Source organism: Rhinolophus sinicus, chromosome 9 (assembly GCF_057876585.1).
Source record: "Rhinolophus sinicus isolate RSI-liver-muscle chromosome 9, RSI-T2T, whole genome shotgun sequence".
Classification (NCBI taxonomy): Eukaryota; Metazoa; Chordata; class Mammalia; order Chiroptera; family Rhinolophidae; genus Rhinolophus; species Rhinolophus sinicus.
In genome coordinates this window covers 18,128,583-18,146,950 of record NC_142509.1, presented here as the reverse complement: position 1 = coordinate 18,146,950, position 18,368 = coordinate 18,128,583, and the positions used below count along the sequence as shown (strand labels likewise).

General features: G+C 45.7%; 2 protein-coding genes, 1 long non-coding RNA gene and 1 pseudogene across 4 annotated transcripts; 2 read left to right on the top strand and 2 right to left on the bottom strand.

Annotated features, from left to right (window-relative positions):
• Positions 1 to 2,584: 2,584 nt before the first annotated feature.
• Positions 2,585 to 3,676, bottom strand: LOC109461459 (V-set pre-B cell surrogate light chain 1). Its single transcript, XM_019757692.3, has 2 exons — positions 3,224 to 3,676; positions 2,585 to 3,138 (listed from the first exon to the last, which is right to left on the bottom strand). The coding sequence occupies exons 1-2, from the start codon at positions 3,267 to 3,269 to the stop codon at positions 2,720 to 2,722; spliced, it is 465 nt and encodes a 154-aa protein (XP_019613251.2). The 5' UTR covers positions 3,270 to 3,676; the 3' UTR covers positions 2,585 to 2,719.
• On the top strand, positions 2,593 to 5,640 carry LOC148757287 (uncharacterized). The gene is made up of 2 exons (XR_016022363.1): positions 2,593 to 2,729; positions 5,417 to 5,640. It is a non-coding gene; the product is annotated as an uncharacterized LOC148757287 (long non-coding RNA).
• Positions 4,420 to 5,410, bottom strand: LOC141569189 (transcription factor BTF3 pseudogene; annotated as a pseudogene).
• A 5,201-nt stretch (positions 5,641 to 10,841) lies between the features above and the next one.
• PRAME (PRAME nuclear receptor transcriptional regulator) lies at positions 10,842 to 16,367 on the top strand. Of its 2 annotated transcripts, none has more exons than XM_088801129.1 (4): positions 10,842 to 12,995; positions 13,364 to 13,663; positions 14,098 to 14,688; positions 15,572 to 16,367. In XM_088801129.1, the coding sequence occupies exons 2-4, from the start codon at positions 13,374 to 13,376 to the stop codon at positions 16,092 to 16,094; spliced, it is 1,404 nt and encodes a 467-aa protein (XP_088657255.1). In that variant the 5' UTR covers positions 10,842 to 12,995; positions 13,364 to 13,373; the 3' UTR covers positions 16,095 to 16,367. The 2 variants fall into 2 exon arrangements, with proteins under 2 accessions (XP_088657255.1, XP_088657254.1); XM_088801128.1 differs by having other exon boundaries at positions 10,843 to 12,995; positions 15,569 to 16,367.
• The last annotated feature ends 2,001 nt before the right edge of the window (positions 16,368 to 18,368 follow it).

Below are 18,368 nucleotides of genomic sequence, written 5' to 3'. Positions count from 1 at the left end.
ACAGATCCTGCCCTCTGAGAATTTGCAATTAGTGTAGGAGAGAGACAAAATTAATTTAGAGCTATGTGGTAAGTGCTAAATATAGTTAGGAAAACACAGTGTTTGTACATCGCAGGAAGTCAGTAACTGCATAAAGCGGTCAGGGAAATCTTGCCCAAGGAGTGAGATTTGAGATAATTGTGGAACCCTAATTTCGTGCAGCCAGCTGGAGGACACCTCAAAGGGACAGGAAGTTAGCAGCTTAGGCAGAGGTTTGGAGGCAACCAAGAGAACCAGGTGTTGGATCAATTGTAGATGGTTTAATGTGACACCGACAGTGAGGGGGATGGGACTTGGGACAGAGTCTGGGCCAGACTCCAAAGGGTGTATCGTGATAAGGAGTGAGTTTTTCTCCCTTCAACCTGTCCTGTCCTGTCACAAGCCATAGGCAGCTGTTGCTCACTTGGAATGTGAATGGTCCAAATTGAGATGAACCACAAATGTAAAATACACACCGGATTTTTGCAGATTCAAAAAAAGAGTTTAAACCATCTCATAACTAATTTTTATACTGATTGCATATTGAAATGATAGTATGTGGAATGTATTGGGTTAAATAAAATATATAATTAAAGTCACTTCACCTGTTCCTTTTTACTTAAAAAAAAATGTAGACACTAGAAAATTGAAAACGACAGGTGTAGCTTGCCAATGTGCGTTTGCAGTGGGAGACAATCCAAAGTCAGAGAGGAGGAAGGCAAGCAAGACTGGATCTGGAAATAATGACGATGAGGAGCGGAGGGTACAGGCTGCAGTAGAGGGGATGCGCAGGAGGCCAGGTAACAGTCAAGGTGAGAAATGACTCAGAATGAATGAAAGGATTGGACAAGGGAGAAGGCCAGGCCAGGAAATAGTGATACTACTATTTTGTTGAGTACCCATGACAGTTAAGCCTCGGTAAGCACTTTATATAAATTGGCGCTATTATTATCCTCATGACACACAACATTGGAAATGTTGGCCTACAAATCAAATGCCCCTTCTAAGGCTGACCAGAGCTAAGACTCACACTCTGACTGGCCCCAGGCCCGAGTCCAGGGTCTCACCCTCCAGAAATCTGGTGCAGCAGAGGCGTTAGGATGATGGGAGCCCAGCCTGACTCCTGCTCTCTGGGTTTCTTGTCATAGCATGGAATCCTGGAATCACGACAAATGAAAGCAGGAGAAGGGTAGGTTATAGGCAGAAGATAGAGATCATTTGGGATCACCTAGCTGGCCTTTAGAGACATGGGCTTGGAGTCCGTTCCGCAGGGACAAAGGGCTGATGCCGGAAGAACTCTGTGCTTTGTGGATGTGGGAGATCAGAGGGCACCTGGAACATGGCACGAGCTGAGACCGTTGTTTTACAAAAGAGACTCGGGCCACACATGGAAGGGCCAATATTAACATGTTTTTACCTTTCTCTGGGAATCCCTTGGGGTTTTTTTTAGCCATGATAAATGGACGTTCTTAGAGCCAAGTTTGGGGTCACAGAGGAGATAGTTTTCCTCGCATCTCTCTGTACATAGTGACACCACCCAGGGGCTCAGGGTGCTGAGCTGTGGGCCAGGGTGCAGGAACCCACCTGTTCCCTTTCCCCCAACAAGCCCATCGGTGAGGCCACACCCCTCCTGTCTCCAGGTCTTTCCATGGGTCCAGAGGTGTAGTGTCCCTGGGGTCATCAGGCAGGAGGACTTGAAGGTCACTGATTAGCCCACCAAGCATGGTTTGCTTGAAACCTGGAGGCAGGAACTGGGGTGTTTCTCTGGAGCAGGGGTTGGCAAACTGTGGCCAGAATGCCATATCCGGCCTAACCTTGTTTGTAAATGAAGTTGAATAGGAACAGCCATGCCCATCTGTTTACCTATTGTTTGTAGCTTCTTTCATTCTGTAAGGACAGAATTCAGTAGCTGAATTCATATGGCCTGGAAAGCCAAAATTATTTACAATCTGGTCCTTTATAGAAAATATAATTGACAGCTCTGCCACTCTCCTGCACAGAAGAGTAAATGCATTTCTCTCACCTAGACCAGTGATTCTCAATTGGGGTGATTTTGCCACCCTGGGGGCATCTGGCAATGCCTGGAGACATTGTTTGGTTGTCATAACTGGGGTGGGAAGGTGCAAGGACTGGCATTTAGTGCATAGATGCCACGGATGCTGCCTTACATCCCACGGACACAGGACTGCCCTCTAACAAAGAACTTTCTGGCCCCAAATGTCAGTAGTATCTGCTCCAGACCTATTACTTGGCACCCACTATCCTCTGCAGGCAGAGGCCCAATACAGGCATTTCTAATCTTGTTTACCCTGTATCTCCAGAGAAAAATCAGGTGACAGCAGAGGGTCTTGTCCTCGGCCAGAGCATCCCCCCAAGGTGTTTATATCAGCACCCTGCCCCCCATAACCCACAAGAGCAGGAGCTCCAGCCAAGCAGACCATGACCAGCCAGTCCCCTGGGACCTTCCCCCTAGGTTGTTTTTTGGGTGTGCCTCACCCATTCTGAGCAGCTGGGGCCTTCTCAGTACAATTCAACACACCAATCAGACCAAACGCAGCAAAACAACTTCCCAAGATACAAGTAGCTTTAATCCCCCAATCCAGCCTCCAACAGGGCCTAGCTGGCAAGGAGCATCTGCTATGGGCAGCCATGGCCCTCCGCCCTCCTCATCCTCTCTGAGGGATGCATGCCTCTTCTGTCTTTAGTTCACGGTAAGTGTGTCCTGGGGTGCCTGGGACACTGAAGCAGCAGGTTTCTTTCCTTCTGCACTCTCCCTCTCCATCTCCTTGTTGTCCTTCTCCAAGCCCTGGGCGCCCACAGCACAGTAATAAATAGCCTCATCCTCAGGCTGCAGCTCAGAGATACTCAAATACGCCGTGTTCTTGGTCACGTCTTTGGATCCAGAGAAGCGTGGGGGGACCTTGGGGCCCGGTTTCTTGTCTAAATGGGAGAAATATCTCAGCAAGAATCTTGGAGGGTGGCCCGGTCTCTGCTGGTACCAGTAGATGCTATAAATGCTGACATCATGGTCGCTGCTCAAGGTGCAGGCCAGTCGGATTGTGGTTCCAAGAAGCGAGGACATGGACGGTGGCTGATTCAGCACCGGCTGAAGGACACAACCTGGGGAGACAGAAGCACATGCACACCTGGGGCAGGGCAGGGCAAGGGAAGGAGCCAGGGAGTACAAGCTTTGGGGTGTTCTTACCTGTGCAGTGGGCGAGGAGCACCAACAATGCAAGAGCCCAGGACATGGTGCAGACGTGCAGAGCTCTGCCTCGTGAATTGTGCAGCCACAACTCCTGGGGCTTTCTACGGGGAGCTGGCCAGCATCCTCCTCCACCTTCTTAGGGGTGGGGCCATTGCACACCCAGTTCCAGCCACCGCCATCCCAAACTTTCTTGGGTTTGCAGCATCGGTTAGGGGAACGGTCCCATGGTGGCCTTTGTGACCCTTGCCTTGGCCCCATGGAAGCGTTTGGGAGGAAGCACCTGCTAGAAGCTCTCAGGCCAGTGCCCAGGAGGACAACCTGCAGGCTCAGGTCCCTGAGGGATTGTGACCTCAACGTCCCCCTAAGGAAGTGGAGCCCCACAGAAATTTCAGCACTTTCACGTTCTTTGCCTACAGCTAAGCATGATTGGATTTAGGGATGTGCTTTAAATGTTTAAGGGATTGATTACTTCATTCACTCAAGAAGAAAAACAATTTTTTAAAATAAAAAAAGGTAAACTTTTTTTAAATTAAAATTTTTATTTTTAAAATGTCATTCTTTTTCTAAATTTTATTTTTATTAGTTTCAGGTGTACAATACAACATAGTGATTAGACATTTATATACCTCACAAAGTGATAAATCCAATATGTCTATTACCCCTCTGACACTGTACATAGTTATTACAGTATTATTGACTATATTTCCTAGGCTGTACTTTACATCCCTTTGACTATTCTTTTTTAAATTATAGTTGCCATTCAATATTATTTTATATTAGTTTCAGGTGTACAGTGTAGTGGTTAGACATTTATATAAGTTATGAAGCTATCCGATCCCCCCAATAAGTCTAGTACCCACCTGACACTATACATAGTTCTTACAATATTATTGACTATATTCCCCATACTGTACTTTACATCCCCACGACCATTTTTTTTTAACTAGGCAAAGAATTGTATTAACCTTTGTTTCAAACTATTCACAAGCTTCTTCACCTTAATTAGCTGTAAAGAATGATTTGTGTATAAGCAAAAACTGAAAACAGCTGCAGTGTCCATGGGGCTTGGGCTTAAAAATGTTAGCGATCGAGACTTTATCAGATTCATGAGCAGAATTTTAAAAAGCAGTCATAATATAAAATAACAGCTCTCAGTAACTTCAAGTTTTATCTTCTTCAGAAGTTGACTCAATTCAGTTTGCTTTACTCTTGGAAGGCTTATCAAATTCTCCACAAGATCTGGAATTTCATCATCATCCTCTCTAGAAGCAAGTGGTGCTTTCCATCCACAGATGGTTTGGGCAGAGCTTCAGCCAGTCTCCTTGAACTAGTCAGACTGTCTGCACCGAGCTGGTTTAAGATGCTGGGCAGCATTTCTGTCAGCTGCTTGTCTCAGCGTGGCCTGTGATGGTGAAAGTGTTTGCTGCCAGACAGGCCCGAACATTAGGGTTGTTCAAGTGGATCACTTTCCTTGGTTTGTGAACATACTCATCTCTTCTGTACCAGAGATATTGTTTACCTCTAACTTCTTTAAGGAAAACTGAAGTTTTTTTTATCATCTGCTGTAGCTGTTCTATGAACGACCTTCTTTCTGCAAGAAGTTCCTCTCCCACCAACGTACACTTGTGCCTGCAGTTTGGCGAGTTTCTCCTGGTTCATGATAGTTTGTTTCATCAGGAAATGGGGCTGTGTGGGGGACTAGGGTTGGTGCTCAGGAGGTCTTGGGCAGACCAGCTAAGACTAAACGCACACACGTGGGGACGCAAGATGGCAGGTAGAGAGCCCCCGTGACTATTTTGTGACTATCAATTTGTACTTCCTCATCCCTTCACCTTTCTCACTCAATCCCCCAATCCCCTCCCACCTCGTAACCACCTACCGTCTGCCCACACTGAAATTATAGAGGACCATACCATCCATCTGTTATGGGAGTCTGGGTTCTTCTTGCCAACACAGTGAAGAATCAAGGTCAGCAAGGTTTGGGGGGGGAGAGAGAGGGAGAAACCTAGGTCCCTGGTATTAGTGATACATTCTCAGGGAAGAGAAGGGGCCTAGCCGAGGTGGGGGAGAAGGGGAGAGGAAGAAATAGAGAGAGAAAAGGGGAGAGGTGTTAAGCCATGTTTAGGCCAGGAGCAGAAACCTTATCTTAAAGGCCATCTTGTCTTGATCCTGTGTTGCTTTATCTCCTAGGGGCCTGTGATAGTAGACCTGGTGGGCCTGGGCAGTCAGGACAGCGACCTGGGGCCAGGGTGTGGAGCTGGAGGGCTTGGTCATGCCGAAACCCTTTGTCAACGATACAGCCTCATTTACCCCCTCCTATAAAACTCCATACCCCTTTTTGCTCGGGGAGGTTATGGTCTTATCTAGCCTGGCCTCCTGCCGCTCAAACACGCCAAATAAATTCTAATAGACCAGTTTTGTTCTCCTGTGACTCATTTCTCCAGCCAATTTTGGTCTCCTGCAACTCATTTCTCCAGCCGTGCCTAACACATTTCTTATTTCAGATCCAGTGAGCAATGTATTATGAAAGTAAAATAGGAAATGCTTCCTTTTTATTTCTCCACTTTGAGTTTTAAACAATCATTGTCATACATATTTGTGTATGTTGTATGTTGACACTATAGATGAACAAAATAAATTTCAGTACATTTCTGATGGTTAATTTTTCTTTTTTTCACGTCAGGCCTTATTTACTCATTTACATCTTCCCCCTGATCTGTGTAGGTTATTAACAAACAAAATTCAGCAGAGTAAATTTAAAGATCTAATTGGCTTTAATTGAATGATTCATGAATCCGGTCACATCCAGTAAATAGAAAGGTGCTCTGAGGAGCTGTACAAAATACAAGGCTTTTATAGGCAGAAATGGGGTAGGACAAGAAAGTTAAAAGTAGACTGTTTTCAGGTCACCTTTCCCTAGGAGGAGGCAGGGGATCTCATCCCGCAGATTCGCTCACTACCGTGTCTGTTGACTAGGAAATTACAGTCTGATTGGCTTAAAAATCTACTCCTGGGAGAGGCTGAAGCTGCAGTTGGGTTGGGTATTAAATCTTGATGGGTCTTTTTAACAAAGCATTTAAGTGTAACTCTTGGTACAGTGAGACTTTATTTGCTTTTATGCATGGCCATTCTGACATTTTGATGAGACCAACAAGAAAAAAATTTAATAAGAGTTTATCTTTTTTATTTTAAACAATTGTTTTTCTTTCTTTGAAATTGTCTTTCTTCTTGAATAAAGTAATCAATCCCTTAAACATTTGAACTACATCCCCAAATCCAATCATGCTTGGCTGTGGGTAAAGAATGTGAAAGTGCGGAAACTTTCTCTTCTTTTTATCAAGCAATACACCTAATCAGGTTCATCTCATTGGTTCATATTAAAGAAGCTCTGGAAGAAAGAGACTCCCTCACTTCCTCAGGAGAGCTGGAGGTCCAGACACTGGGAACTCCAAACTAACATTCTCTACCCAGCGTCCAGGGAAATTTTCTCAAGTTGCACATGCACATTAGTCAAAAGAGCTGTCCTGTAGTTAACTTTTTCTCTTTGTCATAATAAAAAACACTCCCTAGCAGGAGATTTAAGATACTAATAAGACATGCGATGCATGAAGTGGCATGTACGTACACTGCGCAGGTGTGTTGTGGGACCCACCTCAACATACTTTGGGGAGGGAGAAAGAAAAAAGGAAGGGGTGGCTCCCAATCCCAAGAGCCTATAAAACTGTTGTACCTGTAAACCTCTGGGAGCTACATCCTTGCTCTTTCAGAGTGTGCTCCCTTAGTGCACCAAGATTTCACTTAAATAAATCTTTCTCTCTGCAAAACTGTTTTGCACACTCCCTTTATTTCTACCCTGAGGGCAAAGATCCCTACAGGGAAAATGGAGTCAGTCAGGCTCCCTCACTGGCCATCCGGTAGAATTGACTTGGGGCCCGATGGAGTGTTGCGCAGGTGCCATCCATCCTGATGATGTCACTGTTTGTGTGCTCTTGCGTAAGCACCTTGGCTGTGAGCCACTCTTGTCTCAGCACAGTATAAAAAGCCTGGCCACTATACAAGGCTGGCTGTGCCCTGAAAGCCAGTGAATAAAGCATGTCTACTCTGCCTTTGGCTCCACGTGTTTTCTTCCAGCTCCCAGAGTCATGGACACCTTACACCAGAGTCACCACTCTCTCGGACAATCCCTGCACCAGTAACAACAAGAACTGTGGGATTGAATAGCTGGTGCTAAACTTGGTTGATACTACAGTAAAGGATAAAGACAGGCTGAGCACCAACAGGCAGCTGAAGCCACCCTCAGGGTCTCCTTGGTAGCATACAGAGGCCTTCATCTTCTACAATGGGAGGGCAGAGAAAGCTAAGAATCAGACCCAGGAATTAATCTTCAGAGAGGTAGAGTTCCAAAGAAGGTTAAGCTCCCAACCCAGGCAGATCTGCTATGTCCAAGTCAGGGTCCTGGTTGGGAAACAATGGCACCCTAACATATTGATGGCATTATCTGCCTTGAGGCCCCCAAAATGAAATCCAGTTGTTCTCCTTAACCCTCTGAGCCTGCACAAATGGGCTAGCCCACCCTATTAAAAGCTAAACTCCTTCATTTGAATGCATTGAAGAGGCTTTTCTCATTAAGACAAAATGTGCCTTCCTCACTATCATCCCCATTTTCCCTCCTGGCCAGTAACTAGGGCTAAGTCTCCAGAACAAACAGTAGGAGATATGCTCAGGCTGAGAAGGAAGAACAGGGACTACAACCTACAAAAAGCTGTAAGACCTAACCAGCGTGTACCAGCTTAGGGGACTAGATGTGTGGGACTAGATTATGAGGGTGTGTGATAAAGCGGAGCAGAACATTAAGATTGGGTAAGGTCAATTCATTGATTTGGGAGCATTCTTCTGAAATACAAGATTTAACATCCTGTCAGAGACCCCAGGAGTTTGTGAACTTGTTACTAGGATGCCTTCCAGAAGCATGAAAAAGCAATGGCCCATGCTAAGTGAGGTTGAAATTCTAGGATTGCTGTGACAGGTGGCAGCTGAAGGTTAACAGACTCAGGGAAGTTGGCAGGCTGGTATAGATACACTTATTGTGTAAGGTCAGAAAACCCAACCAAATGGTTCTATTCTGCAGAAAGCCCCAGCAAACACATCAATTAACAACGCTCTAGGAATATGCCAATGAGCAGGGCAGCAGCCTCACTAAACAGTTCAGTGATGGCACTGCTCTGTAGGCCAGTGCTGACAGTAAGAGTGGCTTGTACAGAATTAGACTCACAAACAGAAACAGGGTCACAGGACCCTGAAGCAACTGAGGTCAGGTAGTGGCATTTAACCATGAGAAGCCAAGGGGATACAATTACTGTAATGATCCATAAGGCCTGAGCGGCAGCCAAGTCACCTGATGCACAAAGAATTATGGAGATGGTTTAAAGAACGCAGTGTCCTTAGGTCCAAAATAGAAAGGCAGCCACCAAGAGTCATATTCTTAAAAGAAATCAAAGATGGATGATCAGAAGGCAGTCAGCCTGATAAAAAGGAATGATCTCTTGCCATGTTTCTAGACCTAAGTCAGTGTTCAGGCTTGAAACCCTTTGGTTAAAGAAGAGATCGGATCCCAGAAGGAAGGACCATGCAACACCGTGGCAAGGGGACTCAGTAATAATTTCCTCAAAAGAATATATATACAGTGTATTAGTTATCTGTTACTGAGCAACAAATTACCCCCAAAAACTTGGCAGCTTAATTTGTTATTTTTATTATCATCTCACATGGTTTCTGTGGGTCAAGTATTTGGTTGCAGCTTAGCTGGATGGTTCTTGCTCATGGTATCTCATGGGGATGCAGTCAAGATGTCAGCTAGGGATTCCTGTCATTTGACATTTCAATTGGGGCTGCAGTATCTACTTCCAAGGTAGCTTACTCATATGCCTGGGAACTTTGTGATGAGATGCTTCAGTTACTTGCCACATGGATCTTTCCATAGGACTCTTGAGTGTCTCCATGACATGAAAGCAAGCAATCCAAGAGAACACAAAGTAGAAGTCACAGTGTCTTTTATGACCTAACTTTGGAAGTCATACACTGTCATTTCCACAATATCCCATTGACGATCACAGAACTGCCTTATTCAGCATAGGAGGGGACTTCACAAGGACATGAATACCAGAAGGCCAGAATTATTGTGACCATTTTGGAGGCTGGCTACCACACTTGGGTATCTGTAAATGAGGGGAATTGGAATATACAAGCAATTCGAGGATTGTTTGGACTATGGAAAGGGGGGTACACAAACAATTTGAATACTGTTGGACATAGGGGCAGAGCTGACATGATATCTGGAGGTCTAAAACATTGTGGGCCCCTGTTAGAATAGAGGCATATGGGAACCAGGTGATAAATAGAACCCTGGCCAACATCCAGCTCACAATGGGTACACTGTGTCATTACCCAGTTTGCAAATGTGTAATTGGAATAGATGTTTGGAAGTTGACGCAATACCCACATTTTGTCTTTCATCTGTGGGAGAAGAACTATTGTGATGGGGAAGACCAAGTGAAAGCCTTTGTAACTGCCTCCTCTCCCCCCATCCCGTCAAAATAGTAAATAACAATACCACATCCTCAGACGGATGACAAAAAGTTGTTTCACTCTTAAGGATGTAAAGGACTCAGGAGTGATGGTCCTTGTCATATTTCCATTTAATTCACCTATCTGTAGAAACCAGATTCATCCTAGAGGTTGGCTGAGATGTCTATAAACTCACCCAAATAGTAGCCCCAATTGAATCTGCTATGCCGATGTGCTCTCTTTGATTGAGCCGATTAATGAAACCTCAGCTATGTGGTATGCAAATATTAATTGGCAAGTGTGTTCCTTTCTATCCCTATCAGATACTCTTTGCATTCACATGGAACAGATAGATGACAGTATACATTTAATTTTGCCCCAGGATTATACCATTGCACACTCTGTCATAGTCCAAAGAGATCTGAACTGTCTACCATCTGGGCGTCCACAGAACATAGAGTTGATTCACTACTTTGATGACATCATGCTAATCAAGTTAGATTAGTAAGAAATGCCTGGCATGTTGGAGGCCTGGTAAGAAACATGCTGCAGACAGGAAATAATCCATTATGAAGATTCAAGGACCTGCCATAGGAGGACAATTTTGAGCACCCCAGTAGTTGAAGGCAGGCTGGGTCATATCATCCAAAGTAAAAGATGAATTATCACATTTTGCACCTCTACGGTGAAGAAGGAAGCACAATGCCTGACAGAACTCTTCAAGTTTTGGAGACAGCATATTCCACATCTGGAAACACTTCTCTTGCCGGTATACTGACTAACACAAAAGGCTGCCACATATGAGCACAGCCCAGAGTAGGAAATTCTATGCAGAGTAACAAATTCCAGGCTGCAGTGAAAGTAGCCCTGCTCTTTGGGCCATAAGACTTGCCAGAATTGAGGGGACTGGAGATATCAGTGGTAGGAAAAGGTGCCATGTGGAATTCTCCAGTTGGAGAAACACAACACCGGCTTCTAAGGGTCTGGAGCAAGGCTGTGCAGTCTGAAGGGGTGAATTATATGTGTTTCGTAAAACAGCTCTTTCAGTGCTGCTGGACCCCAGCAGAGGACCATGAGACATGAGGTGACTGCATATCCAGAACCGCTTGTCATGAGGTAAGTTGTGTCAAACCCAAGGTTGGTTAGGCCCGGCGACCACTCACTGTTAAACACAAGAGTCCCATTGAGTTGTAAGCTGTGGCTTCCACCTGAACACTTTATTCTCTTTGTGTCCCCCATCCAGTGGACAAGGAAAAGAGCCTTCCTCTTGGTGGGGGAAACTGACCCAGGTCATAAGGAGGAGAGAGGGGGTAGGGAGGAATATGTTTGACTCCCAAGCGATTCATTTAGGTGCATCTTGGTATCTCCTTGTCCAGTTGTGACAATAAAAAGACAAGTGCTGCCACCCTAGCAAGAGAAGGCATGGGGACTAGGGGCTCAGACCCCTCAGAGATGAAGGTCTGAGACAGGCCACCTAGTGAGCTAGCAAGGACAACAGAGGTGGTAGCTGATCATGAGAGGAATCTACAAGGAATGGTGCGGGAAGGAGAAGAGGAGTATCCATTGCAGCCCCAAGACCAGGTGCAGTGGTCAAGGTTATAAGTTGTCTTGCCGGCCCTCCTCTTCTGTTTTCCCCAGGATTAAAGGCCGCTGAAACCCCAGAGGAGCCTCCTCCCAAACAGATGAAGTGCATTTGGGCAGTGCACGTGATAGGAGTAGGCCAGCAATAAATCCTGGTTTTCATGGGCAAGAAAACTAATGGCTAAGATTGTTGGCTGCTCGCAGGAACCAGAGGCCTCAGCCTTCTGTCCCCTACGAAGACATCAATGTACATACTAATGAAGAGATTGGTAGTTGGACTTACTTCTGCTGAGTGAGGGGCATGAAGCTCTGTCCTCAGAAGAGGGGCAAGGGTGGAGATACCCCTGAGGGCCCCAGGTACGAGGCTTCCTGTGGGCTGTTCCTTCAGAGAAATGGGACATTTTCGAAGCACAAAGGGGCGGATTTAAACTCATCGCAGCCACCTTGGCAGGACAGGCTCTAGCTGCTTCAGAGGAGACCTGCCTTCAGAACAATTGGTGGATTGTGACAGGGGCCTGGTGCTTCCCTCTCCTGCCCTGTCTGCTCCATAGGCTGCCTACCAGGCCTGAGCCGCTCTCAACAGGTGCCCCTTCTCAGTCATACAAACGTGGAAAATGCTCCACTAGAGAAGGTTTGGTCAGGTCATAATCTAGTGTTTTGGGTGTTCAAATGATCATTTACTAAACCTGCCCTAGCAAACCCCCAGAATCCCCATGGAAGGGCAGCCTGCTGTAGGATGAGGGCTGAGGGCTGCTCCTGGGAGCAGCAGAGCACAGTCAGGGTAGGCACTGCGGGAAGGTTGGGCCCAAGGCGTGGACTGCTGGCTGTGCTGGTGGTTGACGTACATGCACACGTTTGTAGACTCCATGAGTGCCTCAGTGCTGACCATGGTCTCTGGTTCCTGCCTGGGGGCCATACTTGCACAACTCACTCCTGAGGCCTTTGCAGGTTCTGCATTTCATTTCTTACTGACTTCACCACACCCCTAGGCTTAGGTTTCGGCTTCTGTGGTCTGTGCTCTAGTTCCTCTAATCCACCCTTTTCCAGATTCCAAAACTTTGCTTTTTCCGAGGAGCAGGGATATCTAATTCATTCTGTTTGGCTTTCCAGTTTTAGATTTTCTTTTACCTCATTTGGTTTTTCAGGTGGCAGCTCAGAGGCCTCGTGTTCAGTCGTCCAATTGTAATCAGAAGTTCACGGATAGATTCTTTAATGTGTCACTCCTTTTGCTCCTGGAAGAAACCCTTTGTGACCCTGCTTCTTTATTAGATGCTGCTTGTTTCCACTTGGTAATAGTTTATTAACGACTTTTGTATCTATACTTATACATGGAATTATACTATAACTTTTCTTTCTCTTGTCTTTTTCTGACATTTTGTCAAAATTTTACCAGCCCCATACGAGGAGTTTTATATCTTGTTGATTTTTTTTCTTTTCGGAAAATTATTTTCTCATCTCTGAATTGTATTGAAGCCTGGTAGAATGTGTGTAGGAATGTACTTCATAGAGTGAGAAGAAGGAGGGATCTGAACATGTGGAAAGTTGCAGTTACTATTTTAGAAGCCCTGCTCACCACAGAAAGCAAACAAAACCTCAAGAGCTGACCTCTTACCATTAGACTAAGGTAAGAGATTGATTATTCAGTCATGTTCCTTAAAATCACCTTGGAGGCGATGATGATTTGGGAGAAAGTTCAAGAAATTAAGTTTGAAAGAATTTATACTCTTTGATGCTCAATGAGGGGCAGAGATAAAACCCTAATTATTCTAATTTCAGCCAGCTAGTATCAGGGTCAGGGACACTGGGCTGACAGCATCAGAGAAAGAGCTGGAGATTTGTGACTAAAAATTGCAGAATGGAAGGAGGAATGGGGACAAACTGGAGTCTCACTTCCTGCTGTGAAGGGTGGTTGAGGCCTGGGTAGTCCTGGCCCAATAGAAGGAGGCCGAGCACTTTGAAAACCACTCAGGATTTTCCCTTACCTTGTGTCAGGCCAGTGGAGATGAGCAGACAAGCCCCACTCAGTCTCGTGGATCTTGCAGCACAGAGCCTGCTGAGTGATGAAGACTCAATTGTACGTGCCCTGGAAGAGCTCCCTGTGGACCTCTTCCCAACACTGTCCATTGCAGCCTTTGATGGGGGACACACGAAGACCGTGACAGCAATAGTGCAGGCCTGGCCCTTCCCCTGTCTCCGTCTGGGATCCTTAAGGGATCAGTCAATAACTCAAAACCTGTTGGAAGCTGTACTAGATGGGCTGGAATTGGTTCCTACCAACACTGCTTGCCCCAGGTGACTGTAGAGATGGGGTGCTGGTAGGGGAACAGTGAGTTGAGTAAGGAGTTGGATTCAGCAATGTGGGGACCATGGATGTGCCAGAATCTCCTGGTGGTACAACCATCTTGGGAGGCCTTGAGGCCATAGCTCAGAATCCATCGAAGAAGAAAGACCTGCTGTAGTTGGGAGCTGATCACGCTACTGAGGTGTTGGGAGGGTGGTGAGGTTCCTGGGTGGTATCCCTAGACTATATAAGGGATGGGGACTGAGCAGGATGAGGGTGGATGAGGACGGAAGAATGCACTTAGAAGACATGGCAGATGGCAGTGGGTAGGGCTGCTGGCTGGCAGAGAAACCCCTTCTTAGAGTCTGCTGCTGTTGATCACGTACCAGCTCTGCCATACTACCCTGAAAATCACAATCTCAGCTCTCTCCCTCATTCCCTACAGGAGATCGAAGCTGAAGGTGCTGGATTTTACCCATGATTTTGAGCGCGCCAACTGGGAAGAGTGCTCTGAGACCTCTCCTGTACCCTTCGTCATCACGCACATGCTGGAAGAGCCGGAGGCAGACCAGCTTATGCCCAATGCCAGAGAACAGCCTCAGTGTGATCGAGAACCAGTGCAGATACACACAGACCTTTTCTTAGATGGTTTGTTCGGTTTCTTCCACCTGTCTGGGTTCCCCTCGTACATATTGCAGAGAGTCGAGAAGAGCCATGGCTGTCTGCGGCTCTGCTGTCGGACTCTGGTCATTAACCAAGTGCCATTCCACAGCCTCGTAGAGATCCTGGGAGTGCTGGAGCTGGAGGCCATTCGAGAGCTGAGGCTTCATCACAGGAGTAGGTTTTGCTTCCAGTCAGATCTAATCCGGTTCTTCACCCAGGTAGGGCAGATGAGCAACCTGGGCAACCTCATCATGAGCCATATCCCTTGGGATTTCCCTGCTGACTGTTTCTCCCTGTTGAGGCCATTGGGCCACCTCCAGAAGCTCCATCTCATCTTTGGCTGTCTCTCGGGCCAGCTACGTAAGATGCTCAGGTGAGTGTGTGGAAGGTCCCCCTGAAGGTCTAAAGGCCAAGGTCCTGGAACACTCCTCTGAGCATTACTCTTTCAAAGCAGAGACAAGCCTCGACTTCTTCTTCCATGAGTTCCTGCAGAGTCATTAATGGACATAGACTTCAAAGCTGGGGTCCTGGGATTTATGTCTGAAATTGGCATCTCATCCCCTCACTCATTTTTTCATTCATTCATTCGAGCACTTAGTCCATGCCGAGCATAGAGCTAAATAAGAATGGATATAAAATTCGGAAAAAAATCAGCCAGAATCTCATTGTCTTGGAGCTTGCACAGAATAAGTTTGTTCTGTTGTGAGGGTGTTATCTGAGGGAGGCAATTGTCCCCACAACATCCAAGCCCGGTTGATTTGGTCAGCGCGCTCCCCTCATTTACGTCTCTTAGACTTCTCTGTGGCATGTCCTGGAAGAGGGAGCTGTTCTCCTGAGTTCTGGTCTTTGGGTGAATAGGAGTCTGGGGAACCACCTTCCTAAAACCTTCCTCGTGGTAAAAACCTAGCCCTTGCCATGTGTAGGAACTATATCTAAACTCCATTAATGCCTAAACAATGTATGGAGCATGAGTGATCATTGTGTTTACATGGCGTGTGAGGAGGCTGAGGCTAAGAGAGATCAGTGTGCCTGACAGCACGCTCTGAAAATGGGAGAGGTCCTGTTGGGAATGGGAAAATGTTTGACTCCAAGTTCTATGTTCTTAACCAGTACAGAAGACTGGCTCCCGCCATATGCATCTAGCCTGAGGTAGGAGTAATACACATTTCTCAGGTCAGATTTCTAGTCTTTTCCCAAATGTATTGGTGCTCCACCCCAATTTCCAAGAAGTAACTGTGTCTGTCTCTCCACAGCAGCCTGCAAAAACCATTGGAGACTCTGGTGATCAATGGATGTAGGCTTACTGAGAATGACATCACCTACTTGTCCCAGAGCATTCATGCCGCACGCCTGAAGGAGTTGGTGCTGTGTAGCAATAACCTGTCCGAAACAGTTCCTGGGCCCCTAGAGGTTCTGCTGGCTGAGGTGTCGGGCACCCTACAGCACCTGAACTTGAGAAGCTGCCGGTTGAAGGAAGCCCAGCTCCGAGCCCTCCTGCCTGCCCTGTGCTGCTGCTTCTGTCTCCGCTCCCTTGTCTTCTTTGACAACGTCATCTCCACGTCAGGCATCATGAACGTGCTGCAGCACTTAGCGGGGCTGAAGGAGCTGAAGCGTGTGCAGTATCCCGTCCCTGCTGAATGTGTCGTCTACTTGGACGAATACAGGTGGGAGAACCTCAACAGAGTGGAACTGGCCCGGGTGCACACCAAGTTGCAGGAAATGTTGCAAGCACTACAGCGGGCTGACATGGAGTTGACTAATTCTACCTCAATGGCCTGACTCATGAAAATGCACAGCTGACCTGATGGGGAAAAAAGAGCAGCAGTGGGTCTTGGAGCTGTGGCTGTGGATTTCCTGAATGGACAGAGTGGCTTTAAAGAAAACGATCAAAACAAGAAACACTGTAATGAACACTCTAGTGGTGACTGCTATTTCTGGATAGAGCAGGAGTTCAATTCTTTATGAACTCGACAGACAATGGTAAAAAAATATGTATCTATACACCGTGCAACTGAACACTTGTTGTTCAATGTTGGGAATAAAAAGACAATCTCTGCCAGCCCTTGTCCTTCTGGTCTGTTTGCCCGAGTTCCCTTTCATTCTGCTTCAGTATTCCCACTTTGAACAACGAGCAATTGGGTGAATTTCTTCTCGAAACACTATGAAATAGGATAATAGAAGTGTTCATGTAAGTGTAAGGTACTCAGCACAGAGTTTTCATTCACTCATTTATTCAACAAATATTTGTTGACTTGCTGCTTTGTTCAGAAACTGCTCTCCCTGGGAAATATAGAGGTAAAACATTCAAGGTTTCTGCTTTCGAAGAACTTAGCTTTGAAGGGGAGTGGGGACCACTAAACAAATCAGCAAACCAATAAGAAAGCTGAATTTAGAGGAGTGCCATGAGGACACAGAATACCAATATGGGGAGTTACTGGAGTTGGGGGTGTGGGGGCAGGTATTCTATTTGGTGGGTAGGGGTGCACATTACCAGTGACTGACAGGTGAGTGCTGAGAAGCAGCCAGACACTGGGAGAGCTGGGGAGAGGCCTCCCAGGCAGAGAAATGAGAGCTTCAGTGACAAGGGATCAGAGATGGAAGATGAGGGATGTGCAAATCCTTTGATGGTGGAAATGGAGAATCGCCTCGCATGGAGTGCCCCTTCGCATAGCATCACCTGGAGAAAAAGCAACTGAGATGGAGCAAAGGTTATTAAGGTAAAGGGCACGGTAATTAAGTAGAAATTATTTTTGCTTCAAAATAAATTCTGATACCTAAACGCATATCTCTTCCCCACCCTGCCCCCTACCCTGCACTTCTTCCAGAGAACTACCCTGGCTATTCTGGGTCCATTACACTTCCTTCCATTATTTCTAATAATTTGTGGATACTTTTGTGTTTTCTTTATCATTTTCAGTAAAGCCGTTTTCTTTACTCACTTCCAATCCTATGTCTCTGATATAATTTTCATTCCTTATCATCTAGGCTAAGCTCTCCAACATAGTGTTGACTAGAACGAGGAAGAGTGGTGGTGTCCTTTAAAGAAAGGACTTTAAAGAAAACACCCTGACTTTGTAAGATATGCTTCCAACATATGTCTGTTTAGAATGATGCTTCCTCATTCAGGATGATATTCCAATTTATCCCACTTTTGCTGTTTTTGTTTTTGTTTCCTCAGTATTCTCTAAAAGTTTAGTGTAGAATTCCTCTATGAAACTATCTGGGCTTGGTGCTTCCCAGAGGATAGTTCCTGATAACTTTCTCTATTCTTTCTATGGAAATTAATGTATTAAGTGTACAATTCAGTATCATTAATTATATTCACTATGTTCTGCAGTCATAACCACTATCCATTAACAAAACTTTTTCATCACCCCAAAGGAACTCTGTACATGTAAGCAGTAACTTCCCATTTCCCCCTCCTCTCAGACCGTTAACCTCTAATCTATTTTCTATCTTTTTGCCTATTCTAGATATTTCATATAAGTGAAACCACACAATATGTGGTTGTTACAGGTTGAATTGTATCCCCAAAGATATGTGGAAGTTCTAACCCCTGTACATCAGAATTTAACTTTATTTGGAAATAGGGGCTTTGCAGAGGTAATCCAGTTAAAATGAGGTTATAAGGGTGGGCCCTAATCCAATATGACTTGGTATTCTTATAAAAAGGGGACATTACAAGACAGATAATCATAGAGGGAAGATGATGTGAAGTCCAACATTTACAAGCCAAGAAATACCATAGGCTGCCAGAAGCTAGGATAAACCTGGAACAGACCCTTTCTTAGTGTTTTCAGAGAGAGCACGGCCTTACCAACAACACCTTGATTTCAGACTTCTGGACACCAGAACTGTGAGAAATAAATTTCTATTGTTCTAAGCCAGCCAGCTTGTGATACCTTTTAATGGCAGCCCTAGGAAACTAATACAGTGGTCTTTTGTGACTGCCTTCTTTCACTTAGTTTAATATTTTTGAGGTTCATCCATATTGTAGCAAGTATCAGAACAACATTCCTTTTTAGGTGTGTATATATTACATTCATCTATTGA